The 20,715-nt window shown below is 46.5% G+C and overlaps 1 protein-coding gene across 1 annotated transcript in view; it reads left to right on the forward strand.

The window, feature by feature from the left end:
* The first annotated feature begins 1,448 nt into the window (after positions 1-1,448).
* Positions 1,449-20,715, forward strand: part of LOC119456752 (uncharacterized) — a 54,701-nt gene continuing 35,434 nt past the window's right edge. Inside the window, exons 1-5 of the mRNA XM_037718574.2 lie at positions 1,449-1,522; positions 4,106-4,152; positions 5,548-5,750; positions 11,875-12,205; positions 13,918-14,446. Coding sequence (XP_037574502.2) covers positions 1,449-1,522; positions 4,106-4,152; positions 5,548-5,750; positions 11,875-12,205; positions 13,918-14,446 — 1,184 coding nt within the window. The remainder of the gene's footprint in view (positions 1,523-4,105; positions 4,153-5,547; positions 5,751-11,874; positions 12,206-13,917; positions 14,447-20,715) is intronic.

Here is a 20,715-nt window from a genome sequence, read left to right on the forward strand (position 1 = left end):
TTCGATTTCCACGATACAATGACAGCTGTACTGTTTTCCGAGTGTGTGCCAGGTTGCGGGAGAGTCACACATGGCACAATTCAGCCCTCATCCCATGTAGTGCGAAGCACACGCCAATGCCGCGCGAACAAGGCGCCATTAATACATTCCTTGTGGTTACTGTCTGCACTGCCTGCCTTTGCAAGCTGTTACAAAGCCCAAATGTACACTTCGCGTCCTAGGCATACAACCTAGAGCTATAGGGTGCACCCGCCGCGGTAGCTCAGTAAGCTAAGGCGTTGCGCTGCTGAGCACGAGGTCGCGGGATCGAATCTCGGCCGCGGCGGCCGCATTTCGATGGAGGCTAAATGCAGAAACGCCCATGTACTTGCGTTGTAGTGCGCGTTAAAGAACCCCAGGTGGTCAAAATTAATCCGGAGCCCTCCACGGCATGCCTCATAATCAGAACTGGTTTTGGCTCATAAAACCCCAGAAAGAAGAGAAGAATAAGAGCTATCGGGGGTGCACTTCGGAGAGCCTTAAACTATCCTACATTCCTAAATTATATCCCATCCCGAAACAGAAATTTTCAGCCGTCAAACTGCACACCACAAATTTTAGCCACCAAGTTTTGGAAATTATTCATGAATGATTCATTGATTTATTCAGTGGTATTGGGAATGTTGGTAGCCTTCGTCACCGGTTTCATCAAAAGGTTTTGACTGTGGTATGAGCAGACAGTAGTAAAATGGGGAAATAAGAAAATCAAAACACACTCTTAATTGACCAGCATTTGGCGAAATATAGTGTACACGTTGAGACACTTGGGACAATGTGCTCGTAAATGTGCAGACGAACAACAGCAAGCAATTGAATAAAACGCTGGAATATGCAAAAATTAATCAATTATATATATATTCATGTAGAAGAGGCGTTAAGCACTCTCAAAATAAGGACAATAGGATAAGTAAAAGCAAGCTACACATACTTCAAAATACATATAACAATCAGGAATTAACATATTAAATAGACATGCACATGAAACAGACAAGACAGTACAGGAAGTAGGGAGATAAAATTCTCGTCCACAATCAATCACAATGACGTTGTCCGTTAGAAAACGTGTCAAGGCTTTTCCTGAAAAGCTTCATGGTTAGATGTACTTGTCAAGCAAAACAAACGCTCGTTTTCGTTCTGCGTTGTAAATGTTTTTAGATTAAGCTGGGGGACGCGGTGTCACATTGTAAGCATATGCTTCCTGTTACTACATTTCACTTCTATATGGGCGAGAGCGCTATGAATGATGAAAACTAGTCGAAAAAAAATGGCGAATTACATGAAAAAAAAAACAATGATGGATGACGTATTGTCGCACTAGTAATTTTTTCCCCTGTACATAAACCCTCCGCTCGACATACATTTGTATTCACTCAAGGAATTCCGTTTTCTTCGTGTCACTCATTATCAGGATGAGACCCGTGCTCCTGCTTCTCCTATGCGGCATCATTTTCCCATCTAGCATCTACGCAAACCACGAGCATGGGTAAGTCTTCGTTTCTTGTCAGTAACGCTATAAGACACGCCACGAAAGTGATATCTCGGCAACTAATCTCAATGATCCTCATAAAAAGCGGTTCGCAGAAGTGTTTTAGTACTGCGTGTATCACGAATTCTAACCCTCCTATAACCCTCGAGGGTCCTATGTCAGTTTTTATACGGCTAAAGAACTACTAAAGCGCTTCACTACGAACGCCAAGAGCACCGACAGGTTTTTACGAGACAATGGCATTCCAGCATTCAGTACATATTTAAATATTGCTACTTTTCAATATTTCAAGCACCTATTTTTTTTTTTTTTTACTATCAACGAGTGTTACCTGCTATAAATTTGTGGCCAGTATCGTTTCTCTCCCCCCTTTTCCAAGAATAATTACACAAACGTCGTTTCGGGCCATCTTGTTTTCGTATTTGCTACCACCATCACTTGTATTTGTTATATTTTACTTTTGTTTATGGTCAAAGCATGCACTGTTACTTTGCTGTAGTCGCAGTATGTTACCGTGAAATGTTCTTGTATCGTCGTGGTAACTGTTCTACACAACACACATGCATATTCTGTTTCTTTGTTATGCGTCCTGAAGCGCAGAGAACAATTATCTCTCCTTATATATGTGCTACGTTCTCTATTCTACTCTTCACTATGTATAACAAGCATCACGAAGCAACTAGAGTATTGCTCACGGGTAGCACTGAGAGTTGGGCGCAATTTGTATTGCGCCATCCTTTCTTACATCTGCTCTCGATGCCCTCAGTTGTTTCAGTCGCACAGTAAAATGCAGAGGAAAGAATATACTGGAGTGATGTTATGTCTAGCGCGTCGTTTCTAGTTTATGTGCATGGTATAGATTGGAAGCCTCACAATCTGTTATACTCCAACATGATATATCGTGCAGAACAGCGTAGATCATGCGGCGCGTTTTCTGGCCATTATGTGGACACATTTTGTCTTAGTAAATGTAATGCAGGCAAGCCTAACCCTAGCACTGGAAAACCAATGGTTGCTATAGGTCATCCTCTGTCTCTGTGCTCTGCCGTGCTCTATTGGCTATAATCTCCATTTCTTACTGACGTTAATGGTATGCTCGCTACGTATATATCCACCTATTTATCTGTCCATATGTAACTGCTGCTCACTAACTTTTTTTTTTTTGGGGGGGGGGGGGGGGGGGAGGGGGTACGTACGACAAGCATTCGTATACCCAGCACAGCTGCTGAAAATTGGAAAGATGTAAAGGTTATGCTAAGCAAACGTTGTCAGCACATTCAATACTGGAAACTTCAGGTGGAGGTGTTTGAGGTTATCGGAAAATAACAGTAAAGAAATCCGGCAGCAGCCATGACTGTCGACGTTAAAGCGATTAACACAGCGATACACCGTATTGGCACAACCGTAGCGCGTCGTTGTTTGAGGCGTGCACTACAGCCGGGCTCCTCTCTCGTGCATCCCTGTAGACACGCGGCGCCATCTAGAGGTGCCGCCGCGAAGTCCGCCCGTGTCTAATTATATATTCAGACCAGATTGTCTGAATCTACGCCTATATGGCACGGGTTCGATTCCGCTAGAGTGGCGAATACCCAGTGACCCAAGTTGTTCTGCCGATGGGTTTCGAAACCGATTTCCTCAGCCCAGGAGCCCGAGCAGGCGGGATTAAATCCCAGCTGCGGCGGCCGCACATCGATGAGAGGGAAATGCAAAAAACGCCCGTGTACCGCGCATTGGGTACACATTAAAGAACCCAAGGTGGTCAAGATTTATCCGGAATCCCCCACTACGGCGCGCCCCATAATCATATCCTGGTTTTGCCACGTAAAACCCCAGAATTTTAATCATTCACCTTATTATAGGGACAGTAAAGGGAAATATGATTTCTTCTGTATCCGTAGATTACCCTTCCGCAATACCGAAAACACCACTCTTACCGCTAGAAGCCGCTTGGTAAGCCAGAAAGAAATGAAAAACACAGAAGGCGAGTGGCGATGCCAGCTTGAAGTTCCCGCACCAGCTCACCGTGACGTCATGAATTTTGACAGCGTCTTCAGGTCCTAGTTAATTCTTTAGCGGTACATATTGACTTCATTGTGTTCTAAAGGAGCCGACGACTGAATACGGCAAGTTTCGCTAACTTTTACTGAGCCAACGTGGCCCAAATACAAAAAATTTACTTTAGAAGTCGTGACGTCACACTGAAGTGCTGACGTTGGGGGTTCCGCGCAAAATAAAAAAATTAACTTTGAGCTTCATTTTCTCTTCTAATAGTTGACCCATTGCAGTGTAATTAACGACAGCAGAGTTTTCGAAGAATACTTGTTGATTTATTGTTTCACTTTAGTGCCCCTTTAATGTTTCCAGTAAAGAGCATCCTAACGGTTTTGTCTGGAATAAAAGACATAACGAAAAATAAGCTTAACGAAGGCCATCGTAGTGGCGCTGTATGGCGCACCTGGGGCGATGGTCTGCTGACTGTCTGTGGAGAAAGAAATACACACAATACAGTCTGAATACACCCAAACCAACACATGGTTCTTAATATAACCGGCCTATAAGAAAGACACTTCTTCTTTACAGGTACCAAGAGGCATCGCGAAATGATGGTAGCAAAGCCGGAAGGGAAGGTAAGAAGAACATTAACCTAACCTTCTAGTAACAATAGAAGGCGTTTATTGATTGCGTTAAACATAACAGTAGGCAGAAGCCAATTTCAAACAACGTACAGAAGCGACCTTCGTTTTTAACAATTTTGGACCAAGGAACTCGGTCCGTCTTGGTCTCGGAATAAGTTGTTGGTCCCGGGACCAACAAAGGCGTTGGTCGCGCGTTCGACTCCCAGGCCACGACGAATTTTAAATGCGAAGCACTTTAGGCGCCCGGTCTGTCGGCATCTAATGTGATGTCATGTCGTCGTGGTCACGCGTCGTGGTCACGCATACCCGCATCGGATATGCGGGTATGGGCCAGGGATATGTGGGAATTAGCAGAAACTCGTGAAAATAACTTCCGAAACGCCAGTCTGGTACCAGCACAGCGCAAGAGACGCAAGGGCGCCACCACCCCACAAGTGCTCGATTCCTCCTCACTTGTGCAAATAACATAAGGGAAATAACATAAGGGAAACACCGGCGCATCACTACTTCGCACTTCCCCAGGTTCCGCGTTAGTGGAGCTGCATTAGCGCTGGATTTTAACTACACAACCGCAGAATTTGAGCAACATTGGAGCTACATTAAGCGCAGGACTTGAGAAGGGTTTGAACTACACAAGCAAAGATCTTATTTCTTCAACTGCGAAGCTTTCTTTGTGGGGATCCCGTATGAGTTTCCTCTGTAGCGTCGTGCTGCATGCGGGTGGATGACAATTGTTCCTTTCATATTTATACTCATACAGCTCAACGCATGCTGTCCAATAGTGTAAAAATTCTATCTTCATCGAATAATGGCAGCTGTTATAGGGACACTAAAGAAAGTTATTAAGTCGAGCTAGGTTGAACGATTAGGTTTCCGCAATAACGAATTCATCATTCGCAGCGAGAACAGAGCTTTTATAAGTGAGGAAATGAAAATTGAAAATCATAGGGGCGCCCCCTGTTAGGGATTCTGCTACCTTTCACGTGACGTCAGCACTGACTGATTCGCAAAGAACGGCTGAGATGGAGGTGAGGTGCAAATTATGTGATCTCACCAGTTTTGGCATGGGTTTTTCAAATTTAGCAGCAGCAACGGGATCCTCGGCGGCAATTTTCTACGAAACAAAGCGCTACAATTGGCACACAGGGAAAAATGGTAGACTTCTACACGAGTAATCTATCGATCTAGCTCTACCTAATATTTTCATTTAGTGTCCTTTGAACCATACTCGTAGTGGCCGGTTTTAGGTTCGGGCAGTCAGAGCTGATTAATAAAGCTTAGTGAATCAACATGGATATTCACAAACACAACTTCCTCAAATTGGTCCCCAAGCGAATTAAAGATACGCATGAACATGCGATCAGGGTATTGTTTTGTCTGATGCAGGTGACAGCACAAACCAAGGCAATTGTGTGGGACAGCCGCTCTTCCTAACGCCTCTCATTGAATCTGGAAAGTACGAAGAAGCCTTGCGTAAAAGCAGGGTAGGCAAGATCGGCGACGTTCCATGTGTGCTCAGCTACTCGGGGTTCATTACAATCAACAAGGACCTGGGCAGCAACCTCTTCTTCTGGTTCGTCCCTGCCATGGTAAATGGCACACAAATTCACAATTCTGGGACCGATTTCACAACGCTTTTAGTTTAGTAAGTGCTCATTGTCAGACAGCGCCTTCGATCATAATATGTCCAGCATAAGGTTTGGCTGAAATTTATCTTGTTAAATATTCTAGAGTAAGAGGCTTTCGTGCATACGTGTGCTTGTCTTTATCGATAGCAATAATATAAAATTACAATAGAATAGTGTTTGCCTGAGCTCGTTTGCTGCGCATATCAAGAAACGTTCTCCAGCACAACACACTCACATGTACAGCATCCCGCATTTTTAGCTATATCGCGCGAGCGTTCATCACCAGTTATTTTAGCGCCTTTAAGCGGCGATAATCAGCGAGACTGGCAGAAGTACTCTCAAGTGCACTAAGCACTCCTGTGCAAGAGTCGTCTAATGCGACGTTCCCTTCAGGACGACGTACGACCATATTATAGCGTTCTCGTGTGATATAGTTAAAAATGCTGGAGGCTGTACATCAGTGCTTTCCGCGAGAAACGTTTTCTTGCAATAAAGTTACAACCAAAGCAATAAAGGCAACATCTTCCCACGAAATGCATGCTGCGTCTATCCTTCGTCAATGCCGGCTTCTCAACAATTCAAAAAACGAACATTCTGGTCAGCAGGCCGCTTCCTTATCATAGGCTTTTATAGAGGTGGTGGCAGCCTGCACGAGCGTCATATTTGTACAAGTTAAACCAAAAAGAGAAACATTACATCAGAGAAACATTACAGAAAGTAAGCTGCGTTACGAGTAATATGAAATAAACAAAACGATCATGACCGTGGTTCAAACCCAGGTCCTCTTCATTTTGAGACAAGCACACAACCTACTGCCACATCAGGACATCAGCACATGCACTATACGATATTTGTGCCTCGCAATGAAGCGTATGTTGGGCGCTCCACAAGCTCGATCATCGCTGAGAATGATTGCCGTGGCCAGTGTCCAGGCAATCATACCAGAGGGGAAGAGTGACAGAGTGCTTCGCATCTTCTTCTTGCATTTCTAAGAAGCACTGGTATGCTCAAGAAGAAAAACTCAAGCTCAAGGAGCTCAAGAAGAAAGAAAAACAAGCTCGAAAAAAACAAGCTCAAGAAGAAAATTGTCAGCATCGATCGCCAGGCGAAAACCGCCTGTAGCTACAATCCAACACCACTGCGACCACCACAGAGAGCGCAACCAAAACACGCATTATATCCAGTCCCTAGTGTAGCGGACATTGTAAAAACATACCAGCTTATGTGACTCCTGAAGCTCAATGTTGCAGGTAGCTGCAGCATTAAGCATTTGGGCAGTCCATATCACAAATGGTACATGGCTGTATGACGAAAGAGAGCACGCGGGAAAATACGCATAGATATCACCTGCAATAGTTCGCTTGCAGGTTGCAGAAACAAAGACCGGAATTTTTTAAGCGACGCTATCTCGACCTTTTTGCCCAGGGTTTGGTGTTTGTCTTTGCTTTTTCGCCGGATATATTTGTTAATGTACTCGCATATAGACAACTTTGGCCACTGTATAAGTGCTGGCTGCTGTCTGGCCCAGTAGAAAACCTGTGCCACAAGGTGCATAGAATGGTGAGGTGTAGGACTAGTTGGTTTGACATGATTTTGCAAAGGGGAGCGCAGAAGTGTTGCGGAAAAAGGATACCAGGACAGGAAAGACTCAAGCATCTTTTCTGTCCTGGTCTCCTTTTCCTGCAACACGTCTGCGCTCCCTTTGCAAAAACGAGGTGCGTGACACATGGTATGTGCCCATTCTTAGGTAATCCCCAAGAATTAATGTACCACTGTGATACAAGAGGTACAGAAGCCTTAAATGCAGAGAGAAAGACTCTTTGTTAGAAATACATAGATTTTTGCCGGCACGTATCCAACCGCTGGCATGCTACTCTGTATAGGGATGTCGAAGGGGATTAAAAGATAACAGAGGAGAGTGGGGGGAAAAAGAGAATAAAAATAAATATGAAATGCGCAAGTGGGCCTGATACTAATATTTATAGGTGAGATGGCGGGTAAATTTAGGCTTTTCTATAGGAAATTGTGAATATTTAAAGCTTTCCGATTGGACCAATTTCTGACAGCTATTTGAACAATAAATCCAAAACCCGCCGCTGTTTTGAAGGGCGGGGCATTGGACTTAAGATGCTGGGTAACGTTAACGGATCGTGGCAAATCATGTCGATTTGTCGCTCAAAAAGTTGTCTCTCGTCGCGGTAAGCGGGGCATTAAGTAGTATGTGCTCCTCTGTCTCTAAGCTGCCACAGTTATCACAGTAGGGATTAGTGGTACGCCATATGCGGTACAGATAATTGTTCGTGTATGCCACGTTCAGTCGAAGACGATGGTACAATGTCTCTAAGTGTCGAGGAAGTGGTCGTGGAGTTTTCTAACTCACTTCTGGGTCAGTATAACGCAGGTTATCTTGGTGAAGTAGCAGATTCCAGAGGCGGTCTTTTTCTTGATAGGCATATTTTTTGCCATGATCGAAGCGTCGGCTTTGGTAAAATTTCGGTATTACCGAAGCTTCTGTTTCGGTAAAATTTTGTATTCTTCTGAAATTTCGGTATTGGAGTCCATTTCGGGCAGCTTCATTCGTTTTTCCGTTTGCCGAAATACCGGCATGGCCAGGCATTCACTGGAACGCGATGTAATGCCCAGCAATCTTAGGCCTGTGGTGAAGAGAGGCAATGTCTAATGCTGCATGTTGGTTATTACACCGCTCGTGCCTGTTCCATATACTTTGTAGGGCTGCTTTCGAATCCCTGAATACCACCCATGTCTTTGGCGGCTGCTATCGAATTACATACACAAGGGCCTCGATCCTTAAAGTCATATAGCATAACTGACGTAGATGATGTCGCTCACTCAAGACGAAACGAAAATCGTTGCCCTGTAGAGGACACAAAAAGCGTCGTTGAGCGACGTTGAGTTGATAAGCGACGTTGAGTTGTAGAGCCATTTGTGAAAATGTGCGTTGTGGCTGCGAATTTTTACTGCATATATTCCGAAGCTATCTGATGGGTCACTGCTTGAGGGATTTTCTTTTTTTTTTTTTTTTTTTGCACTGATTCCAGCGATGTATGGCCCAATTGCCAGTGGTGACAATCTCTAGGGTGATAAGTTTCGTGGCAAAATTTGTGACGCCTGAGCGGGAATTAAAATAGATATGCTTCCGATTGCCTGCCCAAAGCTAGATGTAGCACTGGTTCTAGAAATATCCTTTAAAAAGTTTGTCTTCGTATGAATGACGTGTCCGAGGTGAATCCGAAGTGTCTCCTACAAAGATAGCACTCCTGAGGCAGGCATTCAGCTTGTGTTACAGTTCCTGAGCGGGACGACCCCTTCGGAAGGACAAGGCATACTCGAAGACAGTTGTTTCGTGCTGCCTCAAGTTTTCTCTGGCTTGTGGGAGACATTTGGTGCAGCATCGAGAGGTAATACCGCAGTGTTTCGTCAACGTAGGTCTCATGGAGGAGCACCATTAATTCACAGTTGCCGCCCCACTGTGAGCCGGCTAAAAATCGTAATACGTGTGACGCCGAGGAAATCTTCCCACTCAGTTTTTTCACTTGAAGCGACCATGCGAGATTCCTATCGATCGTCACTCCAAGAAACATTTGTGTCTTGACGTATAGAAAGGTGCGACAACCAAACACTAGTGGGTATTTGTCCATACGCATCCGCGTGAAAGCCGTAGCAACGCTTTTGTCGGGGGACAATTTCAGACCCCTTGAATTTAGATAGGCGATGTATCGTATTGGCCAGCGCTCTCTGGAGACGTTGTTGGGTGGTATTGCGGGAACCCGCCGTGCTCCAAATGCAGATGTCGTCCGCATACAGTGTGATTCTGACGCCATGGGGCAGGTTTCTTCGCAGATGGATGTGGACTAAGTTGAACAATACTGGGCTTAACACAAGCTCCTTGGGGCACTCCCTTATCGATGGCATAAAGCGCCGTGGAGCCACCCGGAGTACACATGATTAGTTGGTGTCCTTGAAAAAAAGTCTGCAATCTATGGGTAATGCCGTCCCACAAGACCAAGGGTTTCCAAAGCGTCAAGTATTGCTTTATGATAGACGGAGTCATATGCTGCCTTAATGTCCAAAAATAATGCAGTAGGTGTGTTTACACAAACCAATTCCTCTTCAATTGATGAGACCAAGGCAATGACATTATCAATTGCGGACCTATTTTGACGGAAGCCATTTATTTCCTCCGGGTAAACTTTTGCAGTTTCCCAGGAACCAATTTAGTCCGCGTGTGAATTATTTTTTTTTTTCGAATAGCTTCCCTACGCAACTAAGCAGCGATATGGGCCTGAAGAAGTTATAATTTGTTGGCTGATTCCCTGGCTTCAATATAGGAATAATTTTCACAAACTTCCCTTCCGTAGGAACCTCCCCATTTTTCCATGAGGCGTTGTAGTACTACAGAATATGTAGGCGAGATGTGTGGCATAGATTTGCGAGCACTTCATAAATCGCACCGTCACGGCCAAGTGATAATCGCTTGTTTGTGTCGCCGATTGCTGCCGTTAGCTCTTCAATACTAAATGGTACTTCTAAGTCAGGAAGGGTCGCGCGAGGTGGACTAGGCTGATTGCTTGCAGTTTGCATAAAAGGCTTTGCTCCGCTGGAAAGGAGCCTACTGTACTGCTCTGCCACCTCTTTCAGGGATGCGCACTCATGTAATAAAGGCGCGATAAAAAGCTGAAGCTGTTGTGGCTTTTTGCGAATACTTCTGATGACTCATCAGATTTTTCTCAGTGGTTTTCGTATGTCCCAGTGTTCTACGAAATCCCTCCACGTTTTTCGGTTCAGTTTGGTGAGGTAACGCCGTATGTGTGCTTGTGCGCGCCGACAAGTTCTGAGGTCTTCGATATTCTGAGTACGCAGCGCCTTCCTTTCGGCACGCCTTCGAATGGCACATAAGCTTTAATATTCTTCGTCGTTAGTAGGTACATTACAATGATTAGTGGCAAAGCGGGTACATTGTTTGAGGCAGTGAGCTATTGTCGGGATTAATTCTGCATTCGTAGTCGAGACTTTGATCCCTATGTCTATGGCTGCTGTGTAAACTTCCCAGTCTACCGACTTGGAAACACTTTTCTGGGCGATGTCCGAAAATGAAGGGCAGATATAAGGATCGGGTTATAATCACTTTCTCGAGTCTCGAAATCTGCACACCAGCCAAACATAGGCACAACTTGATGCGAACGTGACGTCAATGCAGCTAACAGTCTTCGGGTTTTTCAGGTACGTTATGCTGCCATCGTTCAAGGGCTGTACATTGTATCTTGCAAGAAGTTTCGACAGCTTAGCACATGTATGTGAACTGCCCCAGATCTCGTTATGTGCGTTAAAAAAACACAAAAATTATGTTTATGTTGAGTGCTTGTCAACAAGTTTTCAAATCTTCACACATGGAAAGGTGAGCCTGGTTCCAAGTAGACGCCAATCAAGGTAAACACTTTAGATGCAATCACTGTGGTTGTACAAATATATTCATTCTTGTCATGTGGCGCTATCTCAATCAGAGAGGCAGGCACGCCATTTTGAAATCCAACCAGGAGTCGGCTAATTTAGTTTTGCCGCCTTGAATGATGAAAATAACCCTTTATCCTAAATTGCTCGTCGACGCAAGACTCGGAAATGACCATAAAAGGGAATTGGTACACTCACGCAAGACACTTAAGGTCTGCTAACTTCGAGTGCAAGCCTCGAGCGTTCCACTGAAATATAGTACATGTGCGGAAGTGCTTGTTGGTGGACACCGCTGGCGAGGACAATTGTTGTCGAAGCCATCGGATGCAACTCTGAAGAATCGCTCAAAGAAGTCGACACCAGCGGTTCTGCTTTTTGATATGTGCCTTTCTGCTCAGGTACATGCATCCCTCATCAACACTCTTCTCTTGACAAGCATCGTACACATCGCCTTCGTCCTCAAGAAGCAAAGCTGCTAACAGCTACGTACGGGAGACGAGGCTGGGCTCGTGTCATCCGCTACTGCTGCTCTCTCGCTAACTCGAACAAGCTTCGCGTCATTTAGATTCCGACATTGTGTTTCTTCTGGGCGCTTTCTTTCTTTCTCTCCTCGCAGGAAAGCCCCGAGAATGCACCCGTGGCGTTGTGGCTTCAAGGAGGACCCGGCACGTCCTCCCTTTTTGGTCTGTTCGTCGAGCACGGTCCTTACTTTGTGGACGAGAACGGCGCCGCGCAGCTGCGTCCAATCACGTGGACGCGCACCATATCGGTTCTGTACGTGGACAACCCGGTGGGCGCCGGCTTCAGCTTCACGCAGAGCGAGAGGGGCTACGCGCGCAACCAGTCGGACGTGAGCCGAGACATGCTTGAAATGCTGCAACAGTTCTTCACGCTGTTTAGCAAATACTCCTCCAATGATTTCTACCTTTTCGGGGAATCGTACGCTGGTGAGTGCTGGTTTAAAAGCTTTGAATATTAACCATAATGACAGTGGGGGTGGAGGGGGTCGCTAAGATTCTGTGCGTGCACCCAAGTTGGTAGTTTACGATCTCATTAAGGTCTATAATAGTCACGTGTACCGCATCCATTTTGAACACCGATTCCCATTTATATATTCTTCTTTCTTACATCATATCTTTTAAAATCACATTTCCCTTTTTCACCTGCAGGGTAATAAACAGGGCTTTTTCTGGTTAGCCTCCCTGCCTTTCTTTTGTTTCTCCCTCTCTCTTACCAAGCAGATATTAATAGCGCGATGAATAAACTTGCAGTTGGCAGACAATTGCATGCATGAAAGAAGGTCGCAGAAGGAGTGCTGAACTTCCAACTCAAGTTTATGCAGGACAATATGGAAAGAAAGAAAATTATTTGTCATATAAATCTTCCTAATAGCCATGAGTGGCATCAAATTTCCCCAGGTCTGGGCAAGCTCTTAGGAAACTGCACCGTCTGGGCATGCAATAACTTCGCCTTCCCGCATTTTCATTATTTATTTATTTTTATTTTTTCGTCCTTGGTATGTTCTTGAACCCTGCTATTTTAAAAGTCATCACGGAAATCTTAGTGACGACTGTGAAGCGCCTGACGTATAACATCGCGGTGACATCTAGCGAGGGCAGCGCGTCTCATAAGCATGAGCATGGGCCTCCGGGATCTCCGGTGTGGAGCAACGCGCGCCGGCGAAGATTTCGGAGGCGACGTGCATGGATGCCCGGAGGCAACATGGGACGGCTCCCTCATCTGCAGCTCTCGCGCATCTAGCACATCGTTATGGTTTTAAGCTGTTTTTGTGTTAAAAGCTAAGGACTCACACTGATGCACCAGGGTTGTATTTTCGAACCTTGGGTGACGGTCACTTCATGCGGTAACATAGGATGTGCGTTTGCAGTTTCGGCAACCCAACGGAAAATGTTACCCCGTAACTGACGCTATTAGATCGTGATGCTCGCGGGTTAGGGACTATTATAGGATACAGGAAAGCGTAACAGGAACGTGAGGTGACGGTAGCAGCCTACATGAATACATATCTAAAAACAGAAAAGCCTAATCAAAACAGTCATCGTAATATCGTCTTATTCAAACGCTTTCTCCCTGTCGTCGGTCGGTGTCACCTTCTATCCGCCCTTTGCCGTATTTGGAGTGAGATGCACCAGTTTCCTCGAACAGTAAATACCTGTGTGTGTGTGTGTGTGTGTGTGTGTGTGTGTGTGTGTGTGTGTGTGTGTGTGTGTGTGTGTGTGTGTGTGTGTGTGTGTGTGTGTGTGTGTGTGTGTGTGTGTGTGTGTGGTGTGTGTGTGGTGTGTGTGTGTGCGTGTGCGTGTGTGTGTGTGTGTGCGTGCGTGTGTGTGTGTGCGTGTGTGTGTGCGCGTGTGTGTGTGCGTGTGTGTGTGTGTGCGTGCGTGCGTGCGTGCGCGCGTGCGTGCGTGCGCGTGTGTGTGTGTGTGTGTGTGTGTGTGTGTGGGGGGGGGGGGGGGGTCTCTTTTTTTTACGTTCTCCCCATGCCAACGGCTGCGAATACGCAAAGAGGCTCCCGCACAATATCTCATCGTGCTTTCTTGATTTATTACCGCCTCGGTCATCATCGACTGATTACCTTACCATCGCGCTGACCTATCACTGCGCGACGTTGCGAACCTCTGACACGCGTATCTCTACGCAGGAAAATTCGTACCATCCATTGGCGCTGCCCTCCATAAGTCCAAAGGAAAGCTTCGTGTGCCGATCAACTTCAAAGGCATTGCAATTGGCAACGGCCTGACCGACCCCATCACCACGCTTCTCTACGGTGACTTCTTGTACTACATTGGGCTCCTGGATCGATACCAAGCGAGCCACATGCAACGAGACTGCGACCGCACTGCGCGTCTTATCCGGGAAAAGAACTACCTGGAAGCCACTGCACTGGCTTACTCAACTGTTTTGGGCGTCGTCACGGGATACCCTTCATACTTGGGTAATGTCACCGGCTACGAGTACGGCTACAACTACCTGCTCGCAGAGAAACCCGAATCGCACAGCCGTTACAAAAGCTTCGTCATAACACCCATGGTGCGCCAAGCCATCCACGTCGGGCAAACAACATTCAACGGCTCGTCAACGAACGTGGCAGCCTACTTTGCCAAGGACTTGATGCAGTCTGTTCGAGACAAATTGGCCTTGCTGTTAGACAACTCTTACAAGGTACTCCCGTACAGACATAGTATTTTTTTACGCACGAATTGAGCTGCTTCTCCTGAGCTTCTTTCTCGTAAACACTGGTGTACTTATTCTACAGCATTTCTTTTTCGCGGCCGTTGAGTTTTAGTGTTATCATAGACTGCTAATGTTATGGTTTCAATCCTATCATAACTGACTGACTTAATATTCAGGAGGAAGCTCGTATGGGGAGCCTGAGTCGTATGCATGCCCTGTGCGAAAGCTACGCGGCTCTCTGTGCGGCCAAACAAAGGACTTGCGTAAGATACGCAAACACCTGAAAGTGCATGACAGGGCCATAATAAAGTTTTTCATCCATCCATCCGTGCCTTTAATGGTACATCCAGACGAAGGACCGAATCCGGATTTGCAGGGCCGGACGGCGCGTCACGTGACCTCACATCAGCGATTTGCCTCGCCCACGCCTCGTCCGGGAGGCGCGCGGACGGATAACGCCAAGCCGTTTTTCACATCCGGATTCTGGCGGGGTAAAGCCGCAGCTTTAGCTTATAAACACGCAGTGTCTGGCAACCAGTACACTTCTCTCCTGCTCGAGGACAGCTGCATTGCAGTCAGCATCAGTACTTTGTTTGCTGGCGCCTAGTTTCAGTGCTTCATAGCTCCTGGTTTCGTTCACTTCTATGAACAATGAATTTGTGCGATGATGCCGCCTTTTATTTCAACCACATCGTGGAAGAGTTTCCCACTTTGTGGGACCTCAGCCGTGCAGATTATGCGGACACCGTCACACTCAGGGAATAGTGACTTTCCTGCAAAGAAAAAAAAAATCTCAGTCAACTGCTCGCTAGCAGACTACAGAAAAGTAGGACGTGTACAAATACATCTCATATCTGGTTGTTTCAGAGCAGTAATTGAATAGAGTATCAGCGAAAACCAATCACACTCAGTGGTGTAGTTAAGTGTAAACAGATCAATATTATCTCATGCATGTTTATGCAGAAAGTCGGTGCCAACAGCACGGCCATACAAAACTTGTGCGCACTCGTGATACCCGTTCCACGTGAACCCTCTGGATCTTCATTGAATATTTCGGGCGCGATTGAGCTTGTACACTACCACACGAACGCACTTAAAGACACTTGTGTAGCGGCCTTCGATCAGCACCAAGCTCAGTTTTCAACCGATATACATTTACCACGGCGATCTCTGTAATAACTTGGAAACGCGTGATACTTACCTGAAGCAAGGTGCCGCAGTGTGACCTGCAGCACGGTGTAAGAGTATATTTCTTACACCGTGGTTTCCGCTGATATAGAACGGCGCATAACGGTACCCTCCCTTCGTATGCGGGGCCCCACGCGCGACAGCAGTTGCAGAAACTGCTCTCTGTTTACACGAAGCAGCCTCCGGTATTCGTCGAGGTCAGTCTTCAGGAGCCCTCCGTAGAGCAGGTTTTGGACCCTCAATTATTTCCTTCCCATCCAGTCTTTCCGCCAACAACGCCGTTTTCGTGGAAACAAATCAAAGTCCTCGTCAATCGCGAACAGAACAACAGCCATCGCGGCCAAACGTCGCTTTTTGCTGGCATGGAGGTAAAAAATACATGTCGCTTTTTGCGATATATATATATATATATATATATATATATATATATATATATATATAAAGCGACATACGTCGCTTTTTGCGACAAAATACATGTCGACGTAAAAAATACGTCGCTTTTTGCTGGCATGGAGGTAAAAAAGTTTTTTTCCTTCCTCCATGTTTGCTGGCCTCCATTTTGTAGGAAGAAACTCCCAAACCAGTCTGCTGCTAGCCAGCGCAGAGGCTGCGGTAGAGAGTAATCCGGCTCGGTGGCGCTGTCGTCTGCTAGGGCTTCGTCCGCCGTGTGGATGCGCCTGCAGCCGGACGGTCCGTGGCATAGTCGTCCGCGTCCGCTAAAAATCCGGATTCGGTCCTTCGTCTGGATGCACCATAAAGCGCTAGTTCTTATCGATCCAATGTGCGCTACGGCTATTGTGCAGCCTCGCGGCAACTCCCACAATTATTTTATTGCGATAGCAATTATATGGACACTTCAAGCGAATTCTTGCCGTCCCCGTTGGCGTCGGGGTCGCCGTGAGGTTCTGTATATATTTAGGTATATGTATGCTATATGCCACGCCACGCTATAGGACATGCGGTATATGTGGGTTATATTTCCATGACTTTATAGCACTAATGTTGCTCATACAAGGTCTTACATGCTTAACAAGTTTATTCCTCAGAATTTGGAGAATTACAGCCCACAAACAAATGTCATGAAACAAAATACCGACAGCGCATGCCTTTTATCTTAAATCTTCTCAGACTTAAGTACTAAAAGTTCGAAACATTAACCGAGCTAAAACCTGAAAATGATATAATTTTATTGGCGCGGCTGCTAACTACCTCCGGGATCGGCCCAGGATAGAGGTTTAATTAAAACATACCCGATACGGAAAAGTGCTGGTAAAGTCGCTAAGAAAGAAGTTGGCTTTATTTAAAAAACATAAATGAAATTGTCCGTAGGCAGGATTCAAACAGAGGGCCCCTAGCACAACAACTCGTTTTCACTTAGGTTACTGTTTCCTTCAATTCATACTGCCACTAAAGCTATGAGTCTTACACTTACTGTATTATTCTAACATGTTGCTATCGCATTCATTCCGTCGCCCTTATTGTGAAACTGTGATATTTTTTTTCTTTCCCGCTCCAGGATCACACTCTCCAAGTATCGAGTGGGTCTTTTTTTTTTTCAGCAGTACTAGACAGCTGCTGTCATGCATGGAAGAATTACAAGCGAAAGGAGACGAGCGTCAATTGTGTCATATTTTGTGTTGACGAGTGCGCATCTTGTAGCTTAAAGTAAGTTCTTCCTAGATAGAGAAAAGCTCCGCTGAGTGAGTGGTGGCCTATGTAACCCATGGATTAACTAATGACTAAACGTTTTTACGAACAAGAATTTTCGTAAGTCCCTCAGTCCGCTCCCCTATAACGAAGTAAACCATGAAAATATGTCCTTCCATAACCTGAACTTCTTTCGTTTTCTCTCTCCCCACCCCCAACCCCCCCACTTTTTTTTTTTTTTGCTTATTCTTACAAGGTACTCCTCTACAGCGGCCATCTGGACATCATCGTCCCGTACGTCGCGACAGAAGCCCTCATGTATTCTCTGGAGTGGTCCGGATCCAAGAAATGGTCGAAAGCCGAGCAGAAAATTTGGCGCTCGAGCGACGGTAAAAGGGTGCATGGTTACACCAAGGCCGCCAAAAATTGTAGGATGGTCATGGTCCGTAATGCAGGTCACATCCTGCCATACGATCAGCCGGAGGCAGCGTACGAAATGATCACAAGATTTGTCAACAATGTCCCGCTTGCGAAATAGTACGCGGATATTGTTTTCGAACCGAAGGAGGTCAGGGGCATTACAAAAAGGCAGTCGCGCCAGCCTAGAAGCAGCGTCTATAGCTAATACAAAAAAAAGCTCACAAAGGTGACTAGTTGGGCCAGTTGTTATTTCAATTCCATAACGTTGTCTCGACATTATCACAGCTCAGAATGAATGCAGGAAATAAGAAAAAAAAAGAAACAAGAGACAGGAGGTGCATTTAAGCGCGGCCCCCACCTCCACTCCCAACCCCTAGTTGTTTCTTGTTTTAAAGCGAAAGCTCTACTACGCCATGTCTCGCAAGGTCATTCATCGCGTCGCAATGACCTTGAGCAGCTGGAGTGCGAGCCGCCGGAGCACAAGTGTGGCAGGTGTGATGTCACGCCACGTGATCCGCTGCGGAGAGGCGTTGCAGCTGCGCTCACTCGGAGCCCCGCCGCTACCACGTGACTAGGTGAGGGTTTAACGGCTACTTCGCCGGCGCTTGGTTACTGAGACTCGCCATGGATGACGCGCCGGCTGGCCCGTATGTTCGTGCACGCGCTTCAGCTTAAAGGGTTCCTAAACCACCTCAGATATTTTTTGAACATTTCAAGTAAACACGCGCGTCGAGTTCGAAATGCCGTCACGATGAACGATGTCAAACGCTGCAGCGCTACGCGCCGCGGGCACGCCACAAAATCAAAAAAAACAATGCCGCCCTCTCGTGGCCTTTCCGGTATCCCCATGGGTCGTCACGATGTCAGCAGGGTGAATCTGGTGATGTCAACGGCGGTGACGATGTCCATTGGTCAAGCAAGAACCTACGACGTCCGGTTAGTCTGCTAGCACGTACGCGCGCTTTCTGCTCTTCCTCGTCGTGTTGCTCGTTTGTGCGCCCTTGCGAATCGGTAATTACAGCCCGCAACGCAAGTTCCAAATCGGTCGCGTTCCAACACGGTCGAGCTTAGCGGTCTGATTAGCTGCGCGAACAGAGTGCGACAGTGTTATCCTTTTCCAGACGTGCGCGCAACACAGGGTCTATAGCGGTATGCTTCGCATAACACGGGCTGGCACCGCAGCAACAGCGAGTAGCCGAGAAGCGCTGAGTCCACGTTACCGGCATTGTAACTCGTCGCACGCCGTTTGCCATTCGCGGGCCGCCGTTCGCCATTCGCGGGCCGCCGTTCGACAGCGGTTTTTGCTCGCGAACGGCGAGATTTCCTTGCCGTACGTAGAGAGGATGAGGCCGGGACTCATTTGTGCGGCAGCCTCACCGCCGCTGATCGCTCGACGGCGCCAATATCGTCGCTAGGCCTTTTCCGGTTCCCTTCAAAGCTAAATCGGACGGCGCTTCAAAATGAATTACCGACGCTCACGAGCCGCAATATTTTCTTATCGTTGTTATCACTCTTCGCAAAAATTGTACACAAATAAGAAAAATACGCTAATATTAGGAACGCCGTCCGCTGCGATGCGAGCACAGCCGAGCCCGCCGCCTCGCGGCGGTAGCCGTGCACTGCAGCTGAGCTGCAGCCGATGTTTTCGTTGCCGGTGGCGGAGGTGCGCAGCTTCGCGGTCGTCGATTGGTCCATTGATCGTGCAGCGGGCGGGGCGCCGGCCGAACTGCCCTCGACTTTGGACACCTCTCGTTCTACGGCACTGGCGGCCGGTTCGCCGTCGATATAGGTGCCGCTAGCGTGGACGTGCCTTAACCGGAAGTGTGCAGTGTTTTGAGAAGCGCGTTGGCGATGACGTGTGTCACGTGACTTTTCGGGAAGCACTCGGCGAGGAGGGTAGCGAAGGAAAGAGCGAAACGAGCGAGGGCCGTTTTTCGATCATCAAACGCGTGTAACTCCGCTATTACGGCACCATTTCGAAAAACTCTCGCGGCTACGTGTTCGTTGTAGACTCGTGCACAACTGAAGCACCACAACTAAATTTCGACCTCTGGGTGGTTTAGGGGCCTTTTAAGCGACAGGCTGTACCCAATCATCCAGTAGATATAGCTAAACAGCCGGCTGCGAAATCTCAAGCAAAGCAAAGTTGGCTGTTGAAACACCGGAGCAAAGGGAGGCCAGATACACGTTATAGAGAAGCTTGCCAAGTGCGGAAGCATGCATTATTGAAACACTGTGTGCATATAGTCTTTGAAAACCAAGGCCAAACAGACCTTTCGCTCGTGATAACTAGGTTTACAAGAGTTAAACCTGAGACAATTTTTTCTTGTCATTTCTATTGTTTTCTATGGCTTCTTTTCCCCGCATCATAGGTAAATGAAACACTCTACCATTGTCATTACTAATCGGTACTCATTCTTTAGAACAAATTATTTACTGATTTGCCGTTTGGAATTGGAACGTGATTTGCTTTCTGAATGCTGGTGTAAATTAGGTTCCTTGTATTGCACTTTTACCCCTATTAGTCTGGACCCAAATGAGTTTGGAGTACTGCTGTAAATAAAATAAATAAATGAATTATTACTTCCTTCGCTTATTCTGACTTTCGTTAATGTCAATAAACCCTTACAAAAAATACTTGTTTCTTGTTTATTTACTGAGCCCCTTATTTACCAAACCTATAGGGAAGGGGAGAGGGGTTACTTAGAACCCCTTCCACCCTTAGAAAAGTGAGAGCTTCGTTCAGGAAAGCAGCACCAAGGTATCCGGAAAGAGATGGTTAGTACTGTATATTTTCTATAGGCTCGCTTTAGGACATGAGTATATTCTCACAGCCTTACGAAAATCTCTGTTGCATTCGAGAAGGCGAGAGCGAGAGAGAGAACATTTTTTATTGGCAGGCAGAGGTGTTTGCCGACGTACGTATGACCGATGACATTCTACTCTGCACAAGGAGAAGGATGAGGATTTATCAGGCCCATTTTTCTGAATGCCTTTATCGTGCATTTTA

The sequence above is a fragment of the Dermacentor silvarum genome, chromosome 6 (assembly GCF_013339745.2).
Source record: "Dermacentor silvarum isolate Dsil-2018 chromosome 6, BIME_Dsil_1.4, whole genome shotgun sequence".
NCBI classification, from domain to species: Eukaryota; Metazoa; Arthropoda; class Arachnida; order Ixodida; family Ixodidae; genus Dermacentor; species Dermacentor silvarum.